This window comes from Bos javanicus, chromosome 4, assembly GCF_032452875.1.
Source record: "Bos javanicus breed banteng chromosome 4, ARS-OSU_banteng_1.0, whole genome shotgun sequence".
Taxonomy (NCBI): Eukaryota; Metazoa; Chordata; class Mammalia; order Artiodactyla; family Bovidae; genus Bos; species Bos javanicus.
The window spans coordinates 28,110,163-28,137,600 of record NC_083871.1 but is presented as its reverse complement, the minus strand read 5'-3'; the positions used below and the strand labels follow the sequence as shown (position 1 = coordinate 28,137,600).

General features: G+C 37.6%; 1 protein-coding gene across 8 annotated transcripts in view; it reads right to left on the bottom strand.

Annotated features, from left to right (window-relative positions):
* Positions 1-27,438, bottom strand: part of HDAC9 (histone deacetylase 9) — a 992,890-nt gene that overhangs the window by 120,949 nt on the left and 844,503 nt on the right. For 7 of the 8 annotated variants that reach the window (XM_061413649.1, XM_061413654.1, XM_061413650.1 and 4 more), the window contains one exon: positions 19,647-19,765. In XM_061413649.1, coding sequence (XP_061269633.1) covers positions 19,647-19,765 — 119 coding nt within the window. Of the gene's footprint in view, positions 1-19,646; positions 19,766-27,438 lie in introns of those variants that run through there. The other variant, XR_009735813.1, reaches the window with a different exon arrangement.

Here is a 27,438-nt window from a genome sequence, read left to right as displayed (position 1 = left end):
TAAGTGATCATTTAAAAGATATTAATTTCTCTCCAAATGGCAATGAAGTTTCAATATACTTCTAATATGCAGGACTTAAATATTCTCTTACTTATTTATCACCCTTTGTTATAAACATGAAGAAAAATCACTAAAGCCACTTCTGAAAAATTCAGTCAGACCACATTTTGTTCAGCCAGCATTTTTTTTCCATGATTTAAATTTTAAAAATAGGAAATGTTAATGAAAACAAGCTTTGAGGTATTCAAGGAAGTCACAGGTCATGATTTTACACTGAAAAAATCAGCATCTGCATTTCTTGCATTGAATGAACGTGTGTAGCTAAATCGTTTTGAATGTCATTGAATGCAGAGTAGTTTAAATTACTTTTTCTTTTTCATGTTTATGGTCTCAGGAATTGAGAATGCATTTTTTTCACTGGACACATTAGACCTTAATTGATCTACCTTCATTGTTTCTCAGTAGCTATCCTGTGTACTACAGGTTTCAGTAATAGAATTTGCACTTCCAATGTACTGGACCAGAATTGCTAACTCTAAAGCAATGTTCTTTCTTCTCTAACAAGTCACAGGTCCTCATGAGTGGTATGTGACCCATTTTCACCATCAGTAACCAAATGACTTTTTGTACAAAAGGAATATCCTTTATAACTAAAAATGAAAATCTTGTGACACATTGTGAAAATTATATGGCCTGACATTGGGTTTTACTATGCTTTAGGTTATTCGTGAGGAACAAAGAAGATCATGCTCAAGACTGAAAAGGAAAACACTTAAGGAGGTCTGGGCAGTTTTAACAGCGTGAGTGAAATACAACACCAAACAGGATGTCTTTATTCCCTTTGAACTTGAGGCATCCCATGGACCCTAAGCTACTGAATTCTCTAGTTAGTTATGTGGTGCCAGACTTTCAGTGGCACTTAATGAAGATAAGTTTCTACCTCATAGTTTTAAATGCAATGGTGGATGAATCCTGCCTGGCCAAACTGAGTGTTTTATCAAAGTCTTTTTGCAAAGCTGGAGAAAATGTACACATTTTTCTTAGGTCTTAAAGCAATTGCCCAGGTTTTTTTCCACCCCCCCACTGGAAAAAAAACTTCAAATCAATAGTCAGTAATATGTCTGCATTTATGTCTCAATAATAAATATAAATATTAGTTCACTTATTTTAGACATGTAAATAAGACTCTAATGGAAAATAAAATTTAAATGTAAGCATCAACTGATTGTATCTCATTATGTTTTCCTTCTTTTATAAATAACACTTAGAACTTCCAAAATATTAGGAAAAGTGTCCTTTTTATTTTCTCCTATTTCATTAATGACTGCAATCTCTGCAAGGAGATCAAATCAGTCAATCCTAAAGGAAATAAATCCTGAATATTCATTGGAGGGACTGATGCTGAAGTTCAAGCTCCAATACTCTGGCCACCTGATGCGAAGAACTGACTCACTGGAAAAGACCCTGATGATGGGAAAGACAGAAGGCAAGTGGACAAGGGGATGACAGAGGATGAGGTGGTTGGATGGCATCACCGACTCAATGGACATGAGTTTAAGCAAGTTCCAGGAGATGGTTAAGGACAGGGAAGACTGGCGTGCTGCAGTCCATGGGGTCACAAATAGTTGGACACAACCGAGAGACTGAACAACAACCTGTTCTTTTTTGAGGTTTCCCTGATATAGAGTCTTTATGGCTGTGTAGTCAAGAGGTACAGAATCCACACCTAGGACACTGCCATTCCTCTCTTTCAGAAATATATTCATAAAGAAGATGGCTAAAAATAATTAAATTATGCTTATTATTATTTGGCTTGTATCTGAAGTTCCTGTTCAGAAGATTCTTAGAAACTTGAGTGGAACAAGAAGCTTATTCTCTTGTTCTTGTTTAGTCACTAGGTCATGTCTAACTCTTCTGTGAGCCCAGGGACTGTGGCCCGCCAGGCTCCTCTGTCCATGAGATTTCCCAGGCAAGAATACTGGAGTGGGTTGCCATTTCCTACTCCAGGGGATCTTTCCAACCCAGGGATCAAACCTGCATCTCCTGCATTGGCAGGTGGATTCTTTATCACTGAGCCACCTGGGAAACCTAACTTATTCTGATCATGTGCAACACCAACACTCCACTGTCCTTCTTCACAAAAGAATAGGCCAGAGATCCATCTGATGCTCTCTGAGGGAAACATATCATCCTCTTATTTTTGACTTTTAAATGTAAGCATCAATTGATGTAATTTATCAAAATTTTCCTGTTTCCTAAAAAGATTAATACTCTAATTTAGACAAAATATACACTGACCTAGTAAAAATTTAAAGTAAGTCCCTGTGAGACCTGATCTTTAGAATAGGATTTAGTGAATCAGTCATGATCATGCCCTGGTCCCTTATTCAGCAATAATTAGAATCCTTCTATAATATCAATTCTAAGCATTCTCCTTTCTTGTCATCATCATCTGTCTTTTCAGTTTACCCACACTATTACAACAACTGCAGTAATTTTTTGAGATTTACTATTCATTGATCCTATCAATTTTTCATTTCTCTTACCTCATTTCCCTCCTTTAACTGGTTTAAAATTCATAGTACATAAGATAATCACTTCATTGCCTCTTTCACTCTAATTCAGCTTTGGTTAAACTCTACTGCTCAACGTAGCTGGTGAAAAAGACACAGTTATGTTGAACTAGCTCACTCTGAAGCAATGTCTGTGAGAATTGTGTGGGCCTTAGAGTTGCTCCATGTCATCTTCTGCTAGTAGATTTCCTTTTTATTTTCCTAGCTACTTATATCTTATCTTCTCTCCAGTTTTTAAACCTCCAAAATTCTTGCCCTTCCCCCAACTCTCATTCTCAGAGATGACCTTGGTTCCTATTTCATTGAGGAAGAAGTCAAACAGGAGAACACTTCATAAATCTACCACTACATCCAAGCACCTGCCAACATCTGGACCCATATGCTCTGCTTTTCCAACTATTACTGTGGGCAAGCTGTCCATATATCTAAGATGTCTCTCCCTTCTCAACTTCAAGGGAATTTCCCCAGAAATTAATTCACTCCCTTTTCTATAACAGTATCAATGTTTCAACTTGTACTAGTTCAATCCTAGCTGATCACATAAATATGCTGTTATTTTACTACTATTATATCTTTAAAGGCTCATTTATCTCCTCTCTCCACCTACTGCTCCATTATTCTGATTCCCTTCAGGGCAAAATTCCTCAAAAGATGTGGGGAGGGAGTTCCTCAGTCACGACCAACTCTTTGCAACCCCGTAGTCTGTAGCCTGCCAGGTTCTTCTGTCCATGGAATTCTCCAGGCAAGAATACTGGAGCGGGGTGCCATTTCTTACTCCACGATCTTCCCAACCCAGGGATCACACCCAGGTCTCCTGCATTTCCAGCATTTGCAGGTGGATTCTTTACCACTAGCACCACCTGGAAGCCCAAGGAGTCTATACACGCAGTCTTCAACTTGTCCAATTTTTCTATAAACAGGCTTTTAACTCATTAAACCCTTATTGACAAGGTGAGCAGTATCCTCTCTATCAGAGTTTAGGGACCAGTTCTTATTTTACCCTCCCCATGGGCAACATTTCACAGAGCTGATTATGCTTTCCTCTTAGAACCACTTAATTCACTTGGGTTCCAGGACACTACACTCTGCTAATGAAAATCAATCAATCTCATCTGGCTCCTCCTAACGACTCTGATGTCATATGCTGGAGCATTCCAAGTCTCAGTCTTTAGATATCTTCTCAACCTCCTTACACTTGCCACCTAGGTAATCTCATCTGGGCTCATATACCATCAACAAGCTGATAGCAACCACATTTATATCTTTAGTTTTGACTTCTATCCTGAACTCAAAGCATATACATCTCTTTGCTTCACAGACAGCTCCACTCAGATGTCTAAGAAACATTTCAGATCTAATGTGTGCAGAGCTGAACACCTGGTCATTAGTTCAAACCTGCTTCAATGACCTTCCTCATTTAACATCAGTTCCTTTCTATCTGTTGTCCACACCTGAGACCTTAGAGCTATGCCAACTCCCCTACCTTCACCTCTCACTTACTCTATCAGCAAGTTCAGTTCACTTACCTTTAAAATAAGTCAGGGTATAACCATTCCTCCCCACTTCCACCTTCTTTCTTCCTTGATCACTCTATCTCAATCCCCCTTGTTTCCTTGCTCTGTGAGCACTCCAATGAACCTCTGCCTCAGAGCCTTTGTCCTGTCTGGCCTTAGGCCTAGAATGCTCTCATAGCTTGCTCACCCATTACCTTTGGGTTGTCATGCAAATGTCATTTATGAATGAGGCCATCTCTGATCATCCTCTTTAAAACTCCAAGTCTCACTTCTCCCAGGATAATCTGATCCTTCCCCTAATTAAATTCTATTAATAGCATATCAACTCCTAATGTATTACATCTTTACTTATTTATTTTGCTTAGTCTTTAGTAAATGCTCTCCAAAAGAACTTTCCATGATGATACAAATGTTCTATATTAATGCTGTCCAGTGCGGCAGCTGCCAGCTATGTGTGACTATTGAACACTAAAATATATAGTTTGGTTAAATTATCACATGCATCCAGTGGGGACTCTCTTAGACAGCACAGCTTGGATGTATAACCTGTATGAGCACAGTTCTGATTCCTTCAGACCAACACAATCCCAGGACATAGTCAGTGTCCAACATGCATCTGTTGAATGAATTATGCAATTTTTTCCCCTTCTGGTTTCATTTTCCTGGTTAAACAATGACCCTGGCCATTGTATTTGATGAAGGGAACACAGGTTATACAGTTTAGCTCCCACTGTAACCCTCTGTACCAAGCATAAACTGTATAACAATGGGTGGTCATCCTGAGGGACTTGGTTTTGCAGATAAACACCTGTTGTTTAGAGTCTGTAGCTTTCTCTCTCTCTTGTGACACCACTATCACTACCAATGTGAAAAGAAGGGGAAGGACACAGCGAGAGAGTCCTGTACATGCCTATCTCTACCTACTGTCTCTGCTTTCATGACAAAGGTCCTTAGAGTTACTTCTTATCTCTCAACATTTTCACCTAATTGAAACCCTGTGTGGGTTCTCAACACTCAGGTTGAGAGAGAGTCTCAACTCTCAATAAGTTGAGAAAGGCTGTATCTGAGAAGCATCAAGTAACAGGTTAGGAGAAAAAAAAAAAAAAGGATCAGACATAAATTTAATCTCCTTAAACTCAATAGTACTTATCCTTAGAATGTAAATTTCATCTCTCTATCAAGAAAGAAGCTTCATCAATCTTACATGGGAAAAATTTAACATTACTATATGTCTGGGAAAAAATCAAATACATTTTCCCTAGCCCTCTGAATTTGTTTCTTTGCAATAAATATCTCTTCCCTACTTTGTATTGCTCCTTTAGGTATCTTTTAATAAAGCATCATGAAAGAATAGATACACAGGGACCCAGGTTTACCTGTTTCTGTTCCTTCAATGTTGGGGAATTTTATGTTTTCAATACTCAAAATGATCTTCCAGAAAAGAAAGAAAAAGGAGAGAGAGGAAGAGAAGAGAGGAATGTGACCAAAGGGGAGAACTTAATAAACTTGAGTCCATATGGTCATGCAAGTCCTAAACATGTCCTGGCCCTGCCTTTCTTTGTTTTATCAGAAACTGACCTTCAAAACATAGACAGAAAAACAGATTTGACCAGCTCTGAGGCCAGAGTACCTGTGAATCCTGGTTGTAGCTACTTCACAAAGTTGGCACTTCATCTTTTTTGTATGTGCTGTAGTGTCCTCATTTATAAAAATGACATGATAGCAATATTGCTTATCTTAGTGCTGTTATAAAGATTAAAAAAGTATATGCAATACACTAATTATAGATTGAAAGTGCTTTTGTTACTGATAGAGAAATTTAAATCATTCTATTAGTTGGTTCAAATACTTCACCTTACAGGTGAAGACTGGAGATATTGATTCTTTAAATAGGCATTTAGTGTCTGTGTATGACAGGTCTCTAACTTCCTGGTTAGTGTACTTTTCCCATATACCACTCTAATATACTGGGTCCCCTGAATTCTTTACCTCTTTTTCTTGACTGTTACTTGGAAGTGAAAGGAGTAATCACATCTAGGAAAACTGGAGGTGGAAATGGTGGCTTTGGTTGCAAGTTACTTAACGTTCTGCTCAAGATTTTTCTTCTCTGATGTGGGAGTCTCAAAATCAATCCATAAGAGCGGGACGTTCTCTACTTCTTACCTCGAGAGGGAACAGATGCATTCACAGAGTGAGCTGCCAGGCTGCTATAACACCAGTGTCTCTGTGCTGTGTGAAAAGTGGCTCTGGGCTGCCACCTGAGAGATAGATGAGACAAAGTGTAGATAATAAAACTTCTAAACCTTTGGGTGATCTATTTCATTGGAACTGACTGACTGCAATGGACTTTGCTCTCGCCAAATACTTGAAGAATATCTCTGGAGGCAGCCATACAAAGAACTACAGCAGCAAGCGCACTGGAAAGAATGAGAAAATGGACTTGAGAACAACCTTGGGTGATTTCTGTGGCGCGGTGCTTAGCAGTCATTAAGTCAGGTACTTGATGATTTCACTCTTAAAGAGCCAGCAGGGGTATCTTTTCCTCTGCTGAGATGCTATTTTGCACCCTAGTGCCCAACAGTCCCCCTGAGACTATGGAGTGAAACAACAGGAAAAGTGCCAATAACCCTCACAATCCTTAATAAAATTAAGCTCTTAAACAAGATGACCCTCCTGGAACCATTCCCAAGTAGCCTGACCCTTCTCTGTGTTCTTTAGGTACTTCAGGAGCCTGTCAGTTACTGAAATTAGCTACATTTAATACATGTTTCCTTCTGCTGGCTACCTGGTCAAGAAAGTGGTTTTGGGAACTCTTATGTGCACCTTATTTAGATGATTACCCGAAAACAGGAAGGAAATATTGTACATAAGGACAGTGCTGTGGGGAGAAGTCTTTGAAAGAAATAAAAACATCTGAGGAAACAGTTTATATACAGAAAACTGCAAATAAATGAACCAAGCTGGCAACACATTTAGAATTTGAGATCAGTGACTAAGTGAGATGACTGGGTTTTATGTAAGCGCTCAAATACATGCTATGGACAGACTGGCTGAATTATCCTGCACTGCTAGAGTTAAGTAACGGTTGGCTGAATAAATTAAATCCTGAGTGCACTATTAAATAAAGTCTGGTCTCTCTAGGCTTACCTTTGGCTTTTCATCACTAGTTCCATCTATCCTTTTTATGTATTTTCTGTCTTATTCTAAAACATATCATAGTACAATCAAAGATAAATTTCAATAGTATTGTTCAAAACTATGTATTTTCTGTTGTGTTACACTGTAGCAAATTTTCCTTACTTTATAAAGAAAATCTGCTTTAAAGGTAATTAGTCTCAATGGATGTGATATAATTCCAATCATCACTAGAAATGTTCCCCAGTTTTAGCCTTTGGTTTTTGCTTAAGCAACATGATGTCCTTTTTATTTTTGCACATAAAACATCTTTTAGATATTTATGAAAATTCTCACTGAATGAAGAAGTCTGCTGTTCATCCCATATATCACTAGCTTGTACTACCTATATCAGAGTGGCTAGCTAGACTGACTCTTTATTATGGGCTGATAGATGTAGGGAGATTTGTTCCACCAACACATGGGATGCCCCAAATCTATGGACTCACATATTTTGTTAACGATTGCTAACTGTTGCTGTTTTCATCTGTAAATTAGTCTGAAGGATTATATTAAAAAGCCAGAGAGTGATATTTTGTTGTCAAGACACACATCCAAAACTGTTCAACTCCAACAAAAATAATGTGCTACATGTAAAATAAACATGTATTCCAAAGCACTTTCAAGGCACATGAAAATTTTAAGACTGTATAATATTGGCTAAGATTTGTTGAGCGCCTGCTGCTGCTGCTGCTGCTAAGTCGCATCAGTCATGTTCGACTCTGTGCAACCCCATAGATGACAGCCCACCAGGCTCCCCTGTCCCTGGGATTCTCCAGGCAAGAACACTGGAGTGGGTTGCCATTTCCTTCTCCAGTGCATGAAAGTGAAAAGTGAAAGTGAAGTCACTTAGTCGTGTCCAACTCCTAGCGACCCCATGGACTGCAGCCTACCAGGCTCCTCCATCCATGGAATTTTACAGGCAAGAGTACTGGAGTGGGGTGCCATTGCCTTCTCCAGTTGAGGGCCTACTGAATGTTAATTTTTAGATTGAAACTTAGCTATCTCATTTAATCTCCACAAACCTATGAAACAATCCCGTTTACAGATGAGAAAACTGAATGTCACTAAAGGTAAAACAAATTGCCCAAAGTCACACAATTAGAAAAGTGGCAGAACCAAGTATTTATCCTAGAATGTTACACTAGAAAGCCTGATTTTTTGAATCACTATCTAATACTGCTTTTTGAACCACTATCTAATACTGCCTGGTAGGCTGGTTATTGTTTATTTTCTTCCTTTTAAAAAAAATAGTAACAAACATTGTACAACATGTATGCTTATAAAAATATATTGAATATACACTCATGCACCAAACTTTTCAAAAAACATTATAGATTGACTTTGCAGAATTTAAATATATTTTTAAATTAGGTCTTTTAATTTTTTTAACAGAAAATCATCTAATAAATGTAAGTCAATAAATATTTCTTGAGTTTGGACAATGAGTAAGGTGATGTTTTAGGCCTGGGGATACACAGCAGTTACCAACACAAAACAGTCTCAAATTGCACAGTTTTAGCAAATAGTGATTAGGGCAGGGCAAGTGATCGAGGATGAAAGGGGCTGGCGGGAGTGAAAACAGCGGTCAGGGAAGAACTCTCTGAGACAGTGATATCTGAATTGAGAAAACAGCCAAGAATACGAAAGGAGGGAGGGCTCCAGACAGAAGAAATAGCCTACACAGACCTGACCTAAGTCTGGCCAGTTAGAGAGAGATGGAAAGATCTGCAAGACTGGAGCATAATGAACAAAGTGGAGGACCAAGGCCGATAAGGGTGACAAAGAGGGTGGGAAGAGGTCAAACGACAAAAAGTGCAAGTTGTATTCACAGGGAAAGAATATTAAACAATGGAGTGACTGGCAATAAATGGTCAATGATTTGGTAACATAATTTCTGAAACAGTTCCTCCAGTTTATAGATAATTCTATCAAGAGAGAGAAAAGAAGAAAACAGCAGGGAATGAAGACCTTGTTATGCATTTATAGCTGACTCCACCTATCATTTCTGAATAGAGGTTGAGCATCAAAGAAACACACAGAAGTTGAAACAGAGATTTACACACGGATGTTCACAACCCGGGGCATTTCTCTTTCACTTCCAACATGAAAACAGCATCTAATTATTTTATACAAGCGACTCACTTAGATTGAAAAATTCTACACATTAAAAATCTGAAGAAATGATAGGAAGAGGTAAATAAGAGCTTACAATCTAGTTAGAGCCACACAATTTCTTGTGGAACAAGCTGGTACTAAGATTCAGAGATAGGTTGGGGAAGGGATGAAGAAACTTCTTTAAAACAAGCAGGGAGGTTTTGAAAACAACTTGAATGAAATTTTACACCTCTATCTCATTACATTTTATATTGTTTGAGTGAAAGCACATAAAATTCTGAGATCAAGAGAAGGCTTATTTCTGTACTACTCTTTCTACCAGAGTACTCTACTGAATAACAAGTAGGTTATTTAGGTGGAGAAATAAGGGGAAGTCCACAAAAATAACTCTGGGTCTGAAACTACTCAAAGGAAATACTGGGCAGAAGAGGCTAATTAACCGTAACACAACCATAAGAGCTTGTGTTAAGACAGTTGCCACAATTCCTGGTGACTTATCTGAGGCCATACGCCCTAGTACCACCCAGGGAAAGCTTGGAAGTTCTGTTGAAAAAGAGTCAGGGAGAAGAAAAGATAAGTGACGCTATATGCTTACTTGTATGAAAACAATAGTATCCTCACGTTTAATGGGCATGATATTACTGATAGCTTGTCATATTTAGAGTATTATATATTGCAAAGCAACTTTTCAAATTCATTACCTCATTTGATTCACAGTATCATGTTTAGCCAAAACAAATGTAACTGCACTATTTCTGTTTGAAAGACAAGACTATTAAATCACAAGAAAGTGAGCTGGTTGCCAATTAGACCCAAACTATAGATCAACAAATTCCAAGTCCTGTCTCTGTATAACTAGCCCAGTGGCGCTCAAGTGTGATCCCTAGGGACCAGGAGTATCAGTACCATCAGACTCTCTAGGAAATGCAAACTGCAGGCCCTACACCAGACCTAATGAATCCTAAATTCTAGGAGTGGGGCCACGTACACATAAGTCCCCCAGGTATGCTGGTGCCCGCTAGTTCATAACCTAGGGTACTGGATGGTAATGATTCTCCAGCCCATAAGAGTGGTGTGAGGAGAACTTCCTGCAGGAGGAAAGTACACATTCATGCCCCATAACTGCCTTGATAATTTCATCAGCCTCACACATTCTAGTGGATGATTATCAGTCATTTGGCTGTCATACATGTATACTACTGGGCTCTGAACTGTGATATTACTTAATAAATTGTTTGACTACCTGACTCTTTGCATTGATTTGATTTGTAAAATGTGTTGGAAACCAATTTTACTTAGAGTGATCATCACAAGAAAGGATCAGAGCCTATAGTGATATTGATTTTGGCCCAAGGAAGTGTAATTTTTTGTTTGAATTAAAAGTAAACACATGAAGAAAATTCACTGCCTAAAATTTCTCCTTGATAATACATTTGGTTGGTTGTTTCATATTACTATTTTATTTTTTACTTTACCAAGATTCTATCCTATCATTGGAAATTTGTAAAGGAAATACAAAATGGAAATCTAAGCTATAATTTTAATGTGGGCTTTGGCTGAGATTTTTAAAACAATATCTCAAAACGTAAAACACTATATATTAGTATTTCATTTAATCTAAAATGTCATAAATTACATAAAATAATTATGACTATGTTTTTACAACCACTATTAAATTAGAAAAAAACACTGCCAATCCAACAATGAAATGCCAACAAATGCAAGAGGCCTTCCAATTGAGATATGTTAAAGTATGAAAAGGTATCAATGAAATATAGTATGCATTTTATTGTACAGTTGCAGCTGACATCTGTCTTCAGGATGTATGTATTTTATTTTCAAAGGTAAGGTTGATCCAGCCCCAGTTATGGTACAGTTATAGTAATTTTGTTCTTCAAAGTTAAGCAATAGTCATCCTAGCCTAAGGATTGTTTCATGACATCAGTAACTAAGCACTGCAGATGGAAAATATTCTTCTACAATTTGGTATCTGAGTTGTCATGCAGTGTAAGGAAACAGGCAATTGAGTGAGAAAATGAAGGCAGGGAAGCGGTAAAACATGGAGCCTTCACTGAAAAATTTTTTGCTTGTCATTTAGAAATGAAATCATTCCCAAATCTAAGTTTTGTAATTTTTTTAATGCTGACATTTCCCCTTCTTAATTAGTGATGTTGGTTCTTTAAGCTGATTGTTGACACATATAAGGAAACTCTGTTGCAGAAGACATTTCTGAATATAAATGTTCTGTAAATCTGCTTCCCTCTGTCTTTGCAGGGGGCAATGTACTTGCTTAAGAACACAACAAAGAGATGTACTGGTATGCAGAAATTCTGAGCTGAAGACAAAAATAAGTTCCTGACTAATTCTTGCATGGAAAGTTCCCTAAAAAAATAGTACACATGGTCTGCAAAATGGTAAGCTCTCACATGTTAGAAGACCTCTGCTTACTTTTTTGACTTGGACAATTTTATTTAAATAAGGAATGTTTTGCTGGGTGAAGTTTCTTTTATTTTTTCAGTATTTTCACAATTCAGAATAAGGTTCTACACTAATTAAAAACTCTACTTATTTATCTGGGATATTTTAAATAACCCATTGAGCCAAGTGGAAAATATGTTGAGTTGGAAGTTAAAATACATGAGATCAAGCTGTGGTTTTGTTACTCCTCAGCTCCGTGACTTTGAACAAGTCACTTAATTTTTCTGTCACCTTTTTTTTTTTTTTTTTAATTTGGAAGTTTACATGGCTGTTAAATCCTCTTTAGTGATTTCAGGGCACAAAAAAGTGCTTCATATATATTATCTCACTTAATCGTGAAAATGAAAAGAGAAAATGCAAGGAAGTATTGAAAGCAGTGCCTAGCACAGAGTAAACACCCAATGATTTCCAGCAGATACATTATTCTATCATCAATAACAACATTGCCAGGCTGAAATTAATGTTTCATTTCCAGTTAAGGAAACAATCTTCAAGAAGTTGAAATGACATTCCTGTGGTCCTTCTAATGGCCCAGTCCAGAATTATGACTTGTCTACTGGATGACCAGCCTGTGCTTTCAGCCTCAGAGGCATGGTGCCCTCCACAGTCACCCACAGCATAGCTAGTGTGATGGGAGTTTGAGGAGAAAAATCATCTTTTTGATATAAATTTAATTCCCAAAGCACTGCTTTGAAAATACCCTAAAATAAAGTTGTTTTGTCTATCACATGATTTCTAGCCTTTTTTTCCTTACAGTTTGAATTATACTTGATAAATTTTAGTACCAAACAATAGCCTCTAATGGTGTGTATATACAGAGAATAAAACAGCATAGAGAAGACGAAAGGTGAGTTGTGTGGGTGAATGTGTTTGTGTGAGAAACCAGAATGTGCACTGGGGTTAGAGGAATAATCATGGAAAGTAGAAGGCATCCTTTCCATCTTCAGCTCCATGTTTTTAAGTGCATCATAATGAAAAAGAGACAGGAGTGTTCACTAACTAAAAAAGTCTGATAAGAGGGCATCTAGGCAGCAGGAGACTTGTGGAAAGATGTTCATTTCAACACTGTTCACAATAGTGAAAACCTGGAAACAATGGTCTACTGATAGGAGGACAGAAAATGTACACTATGGGATATGTCCATAATGGCCCGGTATGGAAAAATTAGAAGGATATATGAATATTCATGAACATGTCTCAAAACAAAGATACTAAAAGCGGAAGAAAGCTATGTCCTTAAACTATACATACAGAACATGTTAATACTTACCTTTTGCTATATACAGTACATTAAAAACCATACTCACTAAAATAATACTGTACATGTGTGTGTTTGCGTGTGTATATATACTGGGAAGTACACAAATTGGGACAGTGGTTAAGAAGGGAATGGGAATAAGTCTTAGAGACAGTGACTCAGTGATTAAAGGGGAATCTGCACTCATCTGCAATTTTTATTTCTTTTATAAACAAAAGACTTGGAGCAAATATAATAAAAATATTTAGTTGCTGCCAATTCTAAATAGTGGAAGTAATACAGTTTGTTATATACTTCTCTGTATTATTCATCTTTTAAATCACCCTAAATAAAAAAAAAAAAGAATGATTACATGATTTTAACCAAAATTTCTGATTTCTCAGATTACACTAGTTTATTGTAAAATGACGACATAGCAATGAATGAATACTTGATGTGAAGTTGATTAGTTGTCCACAGTGTTGGTGTGACTTCCAGTTACAAGACATGAAGATTAGCTTGCACTGTAAGACATAGCTGAGGTTTGTTTTACAGATAAGAAATCTTTGGAAAAACTGAACATCCAGTTTTTTATTGTTTGCTTCAAAGTTCAGTAATATATAACAAAATAAGTATGTCAGGTATAATGTGAGAAGTAAATCAGCAAATACAAAGAGACAAATTATTCTCTTTGCTTCAGAGAGAGAGAAGGAAAGCGTATTTGAAGTGAATCCTTTCAACCCCTTCTCAGAATGTTTTAAAATGTACATAGTAAGTACACAGACAACAAAATAAAGCACTATAGAAAAGAGCTACCAAAATACGGAGGATAGCCATGGTACAATACATCTCCTTCCATATCATCTCTTCCATAATGATGAGAGTAACGGATCTTTAGGTAGATCTACACGACAGTAAAGTGATATGAAAATAGCTATCATTTCTGTTGGTGACAAGGGTACCCTTTTTAATAATATAGCTATGGTTTGTGCCTACACTTACAGTGGGAGAAAATACATTCCTAAATTTATATAGCCATTGATAATAAGGGGCAAGATTACTAAAAATCATGTAATTTTCTTTCCATCCAAGTTCATGAGCACCATGAATTCTATCCATGGATTCCTGGGAGGCTTGCAGACTCAAATTTAAGAAATAATATCCTCTGAGACAGAAACATGCCCATCATCTATTCATCTACCTCCACTTCCAAACTATTGCTTAAATCTGCTACAGTTGGAAAATTAATCAAGTATACTAATTAATTTGTTTTTGTTCTGTCGCTAAGTCATGTCCGACTCTTTGTGACCCCATGACTGCCTTATCCTTCACTATCTCCCAGAGTTTGCTCAAACTCATGTCCATTGATTCAGTGATGCTATCTAATCATCTTATCCTAGATCCTGATGCTGGAAAAGACTGAAGGCAAAAGAAGAGTTTGGCAGAGGATGAGATGCTGGTTATACATGCAAAGAATTAAACAGAATTTCACTAAGGGTAAGAAAGCAGGTTAAGAAAGCATTTATAAGTGGAACTTCTGCATTTATTTTTGATTTTCAGAAGTTCTCCTGCTTATTTTCTGATTTTTAATTGTGTTTCAGATAGTTTACTTGCTAAAAAGGCTCCACTGGATAATTTATCCCACATCAGCATACTAATAATGTCAAAATCCAAGCACACCTCAATATACCAAGACAAACTGCACAATTTCTAGGAAGGCAGGAGCTGAGGAATCTTCATCACAAAATGATGATGCCTCATTTAAAAAAAAAAAAAAAAAACCACTGTAATTCATCCGAATTGCTTCCAATTTATTCCCATATGAGAATGTATATGGACATGGAAATGTGTGATGGACGCACTTCTCTTCCTAACTTGACTTTGCACTGAAGAGACATACACTTTTTATTCATCTAGAATCCTGCATAGCTTCCAAGGACCTCTGACCATTCTGACCACGTTGTTCAAATAAGAGTATAAAATTCTTCTTATATTTGTGTTATGTATTTTGTGTTCAAATACATCATCTAAAATCTCAGACTTCTGTTGAATGTTTAGAACTGTTGAAATGATATGAGCAATAAAATTCAAAACCATTACCTCATAAGCTTTAATCATTTATTCTTTATATTGTAGGCATAATTATTACTCATCCCCCTATTATTCCAATTTTTTTTGCTGATTAAGAAACTAACTTGCTTACAAAATTAGTGAGAAACAAAGCTGGGATTTAAACATAGGTCCTCTGATCCCTCAACAAACTCTCCTGCACTCTCCCATAGTTCTTCACACTTATTTCAGGTTTATTATTTAAAGGATTCATTCTCCCACTGTCCTATTTTTCTGAGGAGAGATGAAATGAGTTTTCTTACCATTTAGATTCTAGTAGGTTTTAATATTCAAGCGATCCTGCCCAAGGTGCAATATTAAGAAAACCATTATTTCTCCATTTAATATTGCATCATTTTTGATAATAACTCTATTAAAGGAAATATTGAATAAGTGACCATTGTTAGTACCAATTCATTTAGACAGACATCTGACCCACAACAGTGTACCACCATGAAAGACCCTTATACAGGAGAAAATTAAAAAAGGAGTAAGAGGATCACTAGAAAGGGTGAAACAGTCTATCAAAGAGAAGATGGCAATTCAAAACTTTAAAATATGTTACTATTATCTATTCTTTGCTGCTGCTGCTGCTGCTAAGTTGCTTCAGTCACGTCCGACTCTGTGCGACCCCATAGACGGCAGCCCACCAGGCTCCTCTGTCCCTGGGATTCTCCAGGCAAGAACATTGGAGTGGGTTGTCATTTCCTCCTCCAATGCATGAAAGTGAAAAGTGAAAGGGAAGTTGCTCAGTCTTGTCCGACTCTTAGCGACCCCATGGACTGCAGCCTACCAGACTCCTCCATCCATGGGATTTTCCAGGCAAGAGTGCTGGAGTGGGGTGCCATCGCCTTCTCCACCTATTCTTTAGTTGTCCAAAAAAACACATGTGCATTTTCTAAGGGAATGGCTTCTATCTCAAGGACTATAAAACTATTCAATGTTTATAAAAGAAGCTTTAAAAAAAAAATCTCATATGGCTATCAACTTGCAATGTTTTTTGCATTATTCCAAAGGGAAAGTTCTTACTATATGATAAAAGCAAATTGTTCCTATGAGTTGACTACCTGAAGCCATGGAAAACAGATAGTACACAGACGTGTTGAAAAGAAAGATCTGTTTTGTTGTAAAGTGAGTTTGAACTAAAGAACCATTTTTTTTTAAAGGTGGCAACACTGTTAAGTTGGGTTTCCCAGGTGGCACGAGTGGTAAATAACTCGCCTGCAAATGCAGGTGACATAAAGAGATGTGGGTTTGATCCCTGGGTTGGGAAGATTCCCTTGGAGAAGAGCATGGCAACCCACTCCAGTGTTCTTGCCTGGAGAATCCCCTGGACAGAGGAGCCTGGTGGGCCACAGTCCATGTGGTTCCAAACAGTCAGACACGATTGAAGCCACTTAGCATGCACAAACAAACTGTTAAACAGCCGGGGGGAGCTGCAATATGGTGAACCAATTATTTTATTCAATTTAGCATGGCATTCAGTTGGCATACTAACCTTCTTAAACCGTAAACTGAAGACAAAAAGATCCAAATGAGAGTATTTAAAAAGATAAACTGATAACTGTAAGGTAAAATTTGATGAAACCTTTAGGGCAGGGTACAAAAATTATTCTGTTCAGCTTGGACCTTAATCCTGGTGATTAACTAAAAGAATAGCACAGGTTTCAAATAGCTAATTCAGATAATTCATTTAGGACTTCAGCACAAACAAATATGAATATCTGTATTGTAGTCTCACAACAAAGAACACTTAATACATAAAGAGACGAGAGGAGAAAACAGGAAGGAAGAATAACAGTTCTAGCCAAGAATCAACTTTAATTAGATTTTTAGAACAAACAAAAGAACTTGCTGTTTTGACTTATCTTTTCATATGAGAGTTAACAAACAAAAGTTTTAGAGGATTTATTCAATGTGCTAAGACAATAAAATTTAGCATCTCTGACAAGCCAGTATCCTCCAAACTACATTCTTAAGATCCTTAAACATTCTACTATGGGCGAGAGTGAGTTTTGCAGGAATGGGAAAACATCAGGAAAGAAACTTGCTTCTTTAAATTCTACTTCTATACTCTAGGTTTTAGTCCCATTTCTAGCCTCATTTGGGGGCTCTCCTCAAACAGAGAATGACTTTCAGTATAGGAGAGTGAAGGACCAATATTAATTGTTGTATAAACCAAGGCAACATAAATGCATCTGCTGGGTGGTTGAAAGAAAAAATGACTACTGTGAACTACTTGGGGAATAACTGTACAGTGGTCTGGTAATTCTAACCTGTACCCAGTCAGTATGGCAGCTTCTCTAGAAAATATAGTTAGCAAACTCAGGCCTGCATGAGCTGATCTATACAGACAGTTGCCTATGATGTTCTGCTATTTTTCAATTAGGTAGCATGGGACTGTCATTGTCAGTGGCTGATTGATTGTGAAGTTAAGGGTCTTGGGCACCAAAAAGTCCTCTGTAGTGTGCACCCAAGTTCTCTATTCTCTATGCATTTTATGAAACGTTTTTCTTTTTCGACAATGTCCAGTAAAAACTTATATAATTTCATCTAACTACAAATTCAGGGTAAGTACTTGGGTTTTAACCCCAATTATTTCAGATGGTAAAATAAGTTTGTTTTCTTATCTATGAAATGTGTAAGTTGTTCTAGATAGCCTCTTTGGGTTCTGAGATTTCCTGCCCTAACTGTATATCTTTTCCTTATTAAACTGTGAATACTCAACAAAAGGTCAATTATTCAAACATTTAAAATTAGTGTCTGTCTGTATTTCTTAGGAAACAAGTCACCTAGTAATGAAGTAATGGTCTGCTGAATAGAAAAGATAAAGAAGAGAAGAAATAGATAAGGAGGGGTGGGAGGGAAGGGACTGGAGAAATTACAGATCATCTTCTGGGATAGAGAACAACAAAGAGCTTTCCCCCTAGGTGACAATGAAACATCATACAATGAAGGTCCTGGGGCGCTGCACTAAAGCTAACAAGAGGTAGACACTTCCAAGATGACATGAGATTTGAGTTTGAATCTGACTTGGCAAAAATAGAACAAATAAACAAGCAAACAAATTTTAGTTCCTTCCAGCTAGTTCGAACTTGTTACAACTTTTCCTGTTGGCAGGGAGAAAGACCCAAGAACAGACATTCCTTGTTCTGAGGGAGACTCTTAGATTTTACGGCAAAGGATACCTTTTCTAGATTTCGGTCTTTGCTCCATGTGTTGTCTATTGTTTGGGTTTATCTCAGTCTAGGGTACAAGCATTTCCCCCTTTTATTTAGACTAAACTATTCACCAGTCTTGACCCAAATGAGGTTTGTCTGCAGTGAAGAGACTAACCTCCCTGTGAGCGGAACTTCACAAAGAACAAGGATAATAAAGATATCTGATGTGAACAAACACCTCTCTTATTCAGAGTTACCACAATTGTGAATTATGCTTCACTTGTGTTTGCAGAGTTGCCTCTTCTAATATATTTTCAATAGACCACAAAGCACCAAGAACACTGAGTAAATAACAGATGTTAAAAATAGCTACGGCCTAACAATGTTACTGGAGGAATTAAAGTGCAGAAACCCATCGTATGAGACGCCAACTTAAAACAAAGGCTGGCATAATACTGGTTCTTTGGTTCTTTTCAAATTAATAAAACACATTTGTTCCAAACTCATCCCTCTCACTTAGAACTACTTGGGTTGCTTTCGATTTCTTTTCAACTCCCACTAAAATACACAATAGTGGGTACTATTCTTGGTGTAATTTTACTTATTTTACATAATTCCTTCATCTTTTTTTTTTTAACATAGTGCCAGCATATATTTGCATGTGTGGACTTATACATATGCCCTGTTTTCATACTTGGAGAGCACAGAAATCCTTCTAAAAGATTCTTTCTAGCCAGATTCCACTAGGTCATGTTATTCAAATGCAACATAACACAAAATTCATTTGTTCATGTGGTGTCTAGTTGCTAGGGGACACATCCAAAAAGTTAATCTTTGCAGCACAAGAGAAGACCAGTAGAGACCCTGAGTGCTACCCATAGGCTAGTACAGAGCCTCACGTTTGTATTCAAACCTAGAAGAGGAAACACTGGGAAATAGCTATTTCTACCCAAAGTGCAATGAAATAAACACAGTGATTTCCAGTCTACTTGCAAAAGCCCAGTATCTTTTCTAGACCTCTCAAGTCATTTAACATATTCTAAACAGAAACCCTATCACTTCTGCCTTTAAATAGCAAAACACGATTCCTGAAAAACTAAAGGTTCTGAAATGTCCCTTCAAGTCCACGAAAGGGAATGATTTAACTGTTTTCTTAAAGGCCAATTTCTACAGAGGGATGAATCTGACAGAGCCGTAAACATCATTTAAAATCATTTGAATGTCTCACCTAAGTTTACTCTTCACATGTTTAAAAAAAAAAAAAATCCTGCATATTACTTACATTTTGCAGTCACTTTGTACCCCCCCAGAGGAGGGGCGTGGCCTTCTAATGCATCAAATCCAGCAGAAACCAGGACCATGTCTGGATCAAACTCTGTGGCCACAGGCTTCACTACAGTTCTGCACAGTAAAAAGGCAACCGGTTACACATGGGAATGGCAAATACCTTCAAAAATTGTGCAGTGAAAATGATTTGGCACAATCTCAAGAACTTCCCAAGAATAAAGAAAAGGGGGAAAGAAAACACTATTTGAGTGGATCAAAAACTTATCATTTCCTTAATACTGAATCAATCACTGTTATTTTTGCGTCCCAATTCAGTCTTTTTTCTTTTATCTTTTTGTCCGAATTAAAAAAAAAAAAAATGCTTGCAGGTACATTCTAAAGCCCGCCATGTTACATGAACATCTGTGGCTGTTTTATCCCACTGCCTATAAAAAAAAACTGCTTCTTCCAAGGGAGTGACTAATGTTTTACAGAGGAAAGGCAAAGCTTTAGTGAAAACCTGGCTTGCTCCGGTTAGTAAGAACTTGGTGTAAATTTGAACTATAAATTTCTTTGGGGAAAAAGTTGCTTTTCCAACTTTTTTTAAGAAACATTTTTAAATATTTGTCGTGGTAGGGGGTGACTCTTGCAAAGGAAAAACACAAAATTCCTTTAATAGGATCCAGATTATAATGTTAAGCCAGTCTAAGGTCAGACACACAAGGAATGCGGCTGCCTTATCCCTGACTGCCACCCCTGCTGGCCTCACTTGGACACTTGAGCACTCACCTCCTCACCTTCACAGCCTCACTCACCCCTTCCTCCTCAGAGCTGGATTTGAGAGCCAGTGACTAGTGGATGCTACTGGGCTTTATAAAACCCAATAGTTCTTTAATGCAGCCTTCACAAAGAGTGTGCCATCATTAAAATCCAAACTTTCAAAGCCTATTTAATGAAATGAAATGGGACTAGTTCACCCTACACTGAATTTAAAAAGCAGTAAGTTCTCTTTTATATGTTTGGGAGAAATAACTAAACAAAATATTAAAATAGCTATCCTTGAATAGTGACACAATTATGTTCTTTTCATCTTTTTAAATGTGCAAATTCCCAGATCTCTTTTTTTAACAATAACTACATATTAGTTTTCTACTTAAATCTTTTTGCATGTAGACAAGAAGTTGTTCAAGTTATAAAATTAAAAAAAATACTTATTTGAAACATACCTACATAGAGATAAAAAGGAATTAAATGTCTTTCATAACTCCACAATTTTCATAAAAGTATAAAAGTTCCAAGACTTCAATATCACAAATGTACAAGTGACTTCCACAGTAGTCTTGCTGACATTTGGAAAGCCTCATATCTGAACTGCCAATCAGTGGAACTAAGTGAATATCTAACTTTGTTTATCATGTACAAGTTTATTATTTTATTCTTCAATAAAATTAAGAATCTCTAATATAGCTACATTATTAGGAGAGATATTCAGTTCTTTTCCTTCCTAATAACACCAATAATCTTCATAAAAGTATCACGTTAGGAATTAACTACTTTTCATATGCATGAAATAACAATGTGATATATGATGTTGGAATATTAGGTGTTACAATAAACTATCTCAAAGAATCAAGAGTGTTTTCTCAAGGTACTCCATCTAATTAGTTTGATTAATCCTATGTACTACGTTAGATTACAAACACGCAGTCCACTTCAGTTGCTCAGTTGTGACCTACCCATGGACTGCAGCATGCCAGGCCTCCCTGTCCATCACCAACTCCTGGAGCCTACTCTAACACATGTCTATCGCACTGGTGATGCCATCCAACCATCTCATCCTCTGTTGTCCCCTTCTCCTCCCACCTTCAATCTTTCCCAGCCTCAGGGTCTTTTCCAATGAGTGAGTTCTTTGCATGAGGTGGTCAAAGTATTGGAGTTTCAGGTTCAACAACAGTCCTTCCAATGAACACCCAGGACTGATCTCCTTTAGGATGGACTGGGTGGATCTCCTTGCAGTCCAAGGGACTCTCAAGAGTCTTCTCCAACACCACAGTTCAAAAGCATCAATTCTTCAGCATTCAGCTTTCTTTATCATCCAACTCTTACATCCATACACGACTACTGGGAAAACCATAGTTTGACTAGATGGACCTTTGTTGGCAAAGTAATATCTCTGCCTTTTAATATGCTGTCTAGGTTGGTCATAACTTTTCTTCCAAGGAGCAAGCATCTTTCAATTTCATGGCTGCAGTCACCATTTGCAGGGATTTTGGAGCCCCCCAAAATAAAGTCTCTCACTGTGTCCACTGGTTCCCCCTTTATTTGCCATGAAGTGATGGGACCAGATGCCATGATCTTAGTTTCCTGAATGTTGAGTTTTAAGCCAAATTTTTCACTCTCCTCTTTCACTTTCAGCAAGAGGCTTTTTAGTTCTCCTTCACTTTCTGCTATAAGGGTGGTGTCATTTGTATATCTGAGGTTATTTATTGACATTTCTCCTGGCAATACTGACTTCAGCTTTTGCTTCATCCAGCACAGAATTTCTCATGATGTACTCTGCATATAAGTTAAATAAGCAGGGTAACAATACACAGCCTCAACGTACTCCTTTCCCTATTTGAAACCAGTCTGTTGTTCCAGGTCCAGCTCTAACTGTTGCTTCCTGACCTGCATACAGATTTCTCAAGAGGCAGGTCAGGTGGTCTGGTATTCCCATCTCTTGAAGAATTAACAAACACTACTCTTAGGAAAATATGGAGGTAGATGTTTAAGCAATGTTGTTCATTTAACCATATGCCTTACAATAACCATGCATTAAGTTTTTCCACCTCCTTTCCTTCTCGCTTCCACTTCTCTTCTTTCTCCCGAGTCAATCTATACTTGTAAGATTGACTGGAGGATAAACACCCTTCAAGGCACAGCTCACATACTACCTTCTTCATAAAGGCTTCTCTCAATATCTGGATATAAAATATATATGTACATATTTTTGAAAGAAAAAGATAAGATAGGAGACAAGGGCTACCAACATAATATGGGAAACTTAGAGTTGATCAATGGAGGGGAAAACTTGAAGATAAGTGCAAATCTATAAAGAGGGAGCCACAAAAAGCAAGATGACTTTTCTCTGTCTTCCCTGAGAAACAAACTGGCCAAAGAGGAAATACCCAGAGAACCTGACATCTGTGAGTCACTCAGACCAACAGTCAGATTTTTTCCCCCTATCTTTCCTCAGGAAACTCACCAGTCAAAAGCCCCTGTCAGTCACACAGAGTTCTCAACTATCTTTTTGGTGCCCCTTTCTCAGATATGATGGACTGTGTGAAGAAAGTCTCTAGCATGAAAGACAACAAAAGTAACATGCCAACAAATGAATAAAAGAAAAGGAACTCAGAAAATGAGACACAATGCAGGGAAGAGAGTATAATTACAGAAATTTGGATTACTCTCAAAGACATAAGATGGTACACAATGAAAAGAAGGTGCTATTAAAAAAAAAAAAGAAAAAGCAAACAAAATGTGTAATAGACTGTTTAGAAGATAAATTTGACAAATTCTCTCAGTACAGCACAAAACAGAGATGTGAAAAAATGGCAAGAAACTTGAAGGACCCATTTAGGAAATCAACATATGAAGGAAAAAATCTACAGAACAAATTTAAAAACTTATAACCTCGTATACATCCAAGATGCAAAACTGACAGCACATAATAATTTCAGACATTCAAAATATCAAAACAAAAAGAAAATACCTCCCACAAATACTATCAAAAGAAGGCAGTGAATGCCCCCATCAAAATGAAGGTATAAACTGAAAAAGAGAATGAGATACAAACTGTTCCATCCAACAAAACATTTTTATAAATGTTCAATTTTGTCTCAAAAAATTATTATAACAGAAGAAAAGAGTAAAAATTTGGCCTGCAAATTCACACAGGCTTTCAAAATGCTCTATTTCACAGGACTAATCCTGTATATTTGAAATCACTCCAAAAGTATGAAAAAACAGAAAATTTGGAAAAAAGAGGTTCAAAATGGAGAAAGGAGTAGTACATCAAGGCTGTATATTGTTACCCTGCTTATTTAACTTACATGCAGAGTACATCATGTGAAATGCTGAGCTGGATGAATCACAAGCTGGAATTAAGATTGCCGGGAAAAATATCAATAAATTCAGATATGCAGATGACACCACCCTTATGGCAGAAAGAGAAGAAGAATTAAAGAGCCTCTTGATAAAGGTCAAAGAGGAGAGTGAAAAAGCTGGCTTAAAACTCAACATTCAAAACACAAAGACCATGGCATCCAGTCCCATTACTTCATGGCAAACAGGGAAACAATGGAAACAGTGAGAGACTTTATTTTCTTGGGCTCCAAAATCACTGTAGACTATAACTGCAACCATGAAATCAAAAGACATTTGCTCCTTGGAAGAGACGCAAGGACAAGCCTAGACAGCATATTAATTTGGCAAAACTAATACAATTATGTAAAGCTTGGAAATAAAATAAAATTTAAAAAAATAATTAAAATATTTAAAAATACAAAAAAAAAAAAATAGAGACATTACTTTGCCTACAAAGTTCATATACTCAAAGCTATGGTTTTTCCAGTAGTCATGTATGGATGTGAGAGCTGGACAATAAAAAAGGCTGAGTGCTGAAAAAATTGATGCCTTCAAACTGTGGTGCTGGAGAAGACTCTTGAGAGTCCCTTGGAGAGCAAGAAGATCAAGCCAGTACATCTTAAAGGAAATCAACCCTGAATATTCATTGGAAGGACTGATGCTGAAACTGAAGCTTCAATACTTTTGACCATCTGATGCAAAGAGCTGACTCATTTGAAAAGACCCTGATGCTGGGAAAGATTGAAGGCAGGAGGAGAAGGGGACAACTGAGGATGAGATGGCTGGATGGCCTCACTAACTTAATGGACATGAGTTTGTGCAAACTCTGGGAGACAGTGAAGGACAGGGAAGCCTGGCATGCTACAGTCCATGGGGTTGCAAAGAGCCAGACCCAACTGAGGGACTGAACAACAACATCACTTTAAATGCCTTCCATTTTAAAATGTGTATGTTTAGAGTTGTGTTCGAGTGGTAGTTTGTTGAATGAGTTAGTGATGCATGAGTATAAGAGTTGTATGACACCATGCTTACTGAGTGCCTCAGATCAGATCAGTCGCTCAGTCGTGTCCGACTCTTTGTGACCCCATGAATCGCAGCACGCCAGGCCTCCCTGTCCATCACCAACTCCCGGAGTTCACTGAGACTCACGTCCATTGAGTCAGTGATGCCATCCAGCCATCTCATCCTCTGTCATCCCCTTCTCCTCTTTCCCCCAATCCCTCCCAGCATCAAAGTCTTTTCCAATGAGTCAACTCTTCTCATGAGTGCCTACTATGTTGTAAATATGTTTGGTTTAAAGATGTGCTAAATTTTGAACTGAATCTTATTTATTTTCCTATTATTAGTATTAAACTCTTTCATGTTCAGTTATCTTTTAAACTGATGAAACTAAGGCACCACAGTTCAGTTCAGTTCAGTTGCTCAGTCATGTCCGACTCTTTGTGACCCCATGAATCGCAGCACGCCAGGCCTCCCTGTCCATCATCAACTCCCGGAGTTCACTCAGACTCACGTCCATCGAGTCAGTGATGCCACCCAGCTATCTCATCCTCTGTCGTTCCCTTCTCCTCCTGCTCCCAAGCCCTCCCAGCATCAGAGTCTTTTCCAATGAGTCAACTCTTCGCATGAGGTGGCCAAAGTACTGGAGTTTCAGCTTTAGCGTCATTCCTTCCAAAGAACACCCAGGGCTGATCTTCTTCAGAATGGACTGGTTGGATCTCCTTGCAGTCCAAGGGACTCTCAAGAGTCTTCTCCAACACCACAGTTTAAAAGCATCAATTCTTCGGCACTCAGCCTTCTTCACAGTCCAACTCTCACATCCATACATGACCACAGGAAAAACCATAGCCTTGACTAGATGGACCTTTGTTGGCAAAGTAATGTTTCTGCTTTTGAATATGCTATCTAGGTTGGTCATAACTTTCCTTCCAAGGAGTAAGCGTCTTTTAATTTCATGGCTGCAGTCACCATCTGCAGTGATTTTGGAGCCCCCAAAAATGAAGTCTGACACTGTTTCCACTGTTTCCCCATCTATTTCCATGAAGTGATGGGACTGGATGCCCAGTCTTCATTTTCTGAATGTTGAGCTTTAAGTCAACTTTTTCACTCTCCACTTTCAGTTTCTTCAAGAGGCTTTTTAGTTCCTCTTCACTTTCTGCCATAAGGGTGGTGTCATCTGCATATCTACCACAGATCTCTTTTAAACAGATTTTTCTTAAGCAAATCTTAAATATTCAAAGGCATTCATTTAATATTTTATCTGAATAACTGGGTTTTCTGGTAAAAGACAGGGAATGATGCATATGTGTTAGTCCCTCATCTTATCCCAATATCCCACTGAAAGAAAATTATAAAAATATACAAATGAACTCATAGTTTTAAATATAAATCAGGTAGATAGATATAGAAAAACCTTCAGATATGTGTGTATACATGGGTTACTATGTATTTTCTAAAAGCAATGACAGTGCAGTGGCAAAGAGTACAGTTAGCATTGGGCTTCAAAAAAAAGGTTCAGGGATCCTTGGAGAAGTGGCTGATTCCAGGACTATAGCAGGGAAATACAAGATATTTCTGGAACATCAGGTGACAAAAAATAAATAAATAAAATGCCCAGAAAGAGAGAGGCATGTTAGTAGGGCATAAAAACCAATGTAACAGAGCTCCCAATGGCCAAAGGTGAGACAATCTGATGAACAAAACAAATAATGACATTATTGGATTACAATCCATAGAGTCAAGTAAGTATCCAAGAGTTCTCACAGAGATTAAAAAATAATAGAAGAAACACATAAAAGAAAAAAATACCTCTACCTCTGCATACATAAAACTTTCAACTAATAAGTACAAAAGAATTGAGGTAAATAGAAAATAACTACTTGAATAAACTATTACTACAATCAAGTAATCAAGATTAGTATCTCCAGTCTCCAGTAATAAGACATATTAACATCAGTACTCTCTGAGACGGGAGGATCAATTCTGTAATATTCTTGCTAAAAACACACAACCTCAAATCTAATAATTAGAAAATATCAGACAAACCCAAATTGAGAGACACTTGACAAATAAGAATGATCAGTACACTTTAAAAGTCATGGCCAGAACAGACTAAGAACTCACTACAAATTGGAGGAGACTAAGGAGGGATAGTGGGCAGGAGGAGAAGGGGACGACAGAGGATGAGATGGCTGGATGGCATCACCGACTCGATGGACGTGAGTTTGAGTGAACTCCAGGAGTTGGTGACGGACAGGGAGGCCTGGTGTGCTGCGATTCATGGGGTCGCAAAGAGTCGGACACAACTGAGCAACTGAACTGAACTGAACTGAAGGAGACATGGAATCAAGATTGCCGGGAGAAATATCAATAACCTGAGATAGGCAGATGACACCACCTTTATGGCAGAAAGTGAAGAGGAACTAAAAAGCCTCTTGATGAAAGTGAAAGAGAAGAGTGAAAAAGTTGGCTTAAAGCTCAACATTCAGAAAATGAAGATCATGGCATCTGGTCCCATCACTTCATGGGAAATAGATGGGGAAACAGTGGAAACAGTGTCAGACTTTTTTTTTTTTTTTTTTGGCTCCAAAATCACTGTAGATGGTGTTTGTAGCCATGAAATTAAAAGATGCTTGCTCCTTGGAAGAAAAGTTATGACCAACCTAGACAGCATATTAAAAAGC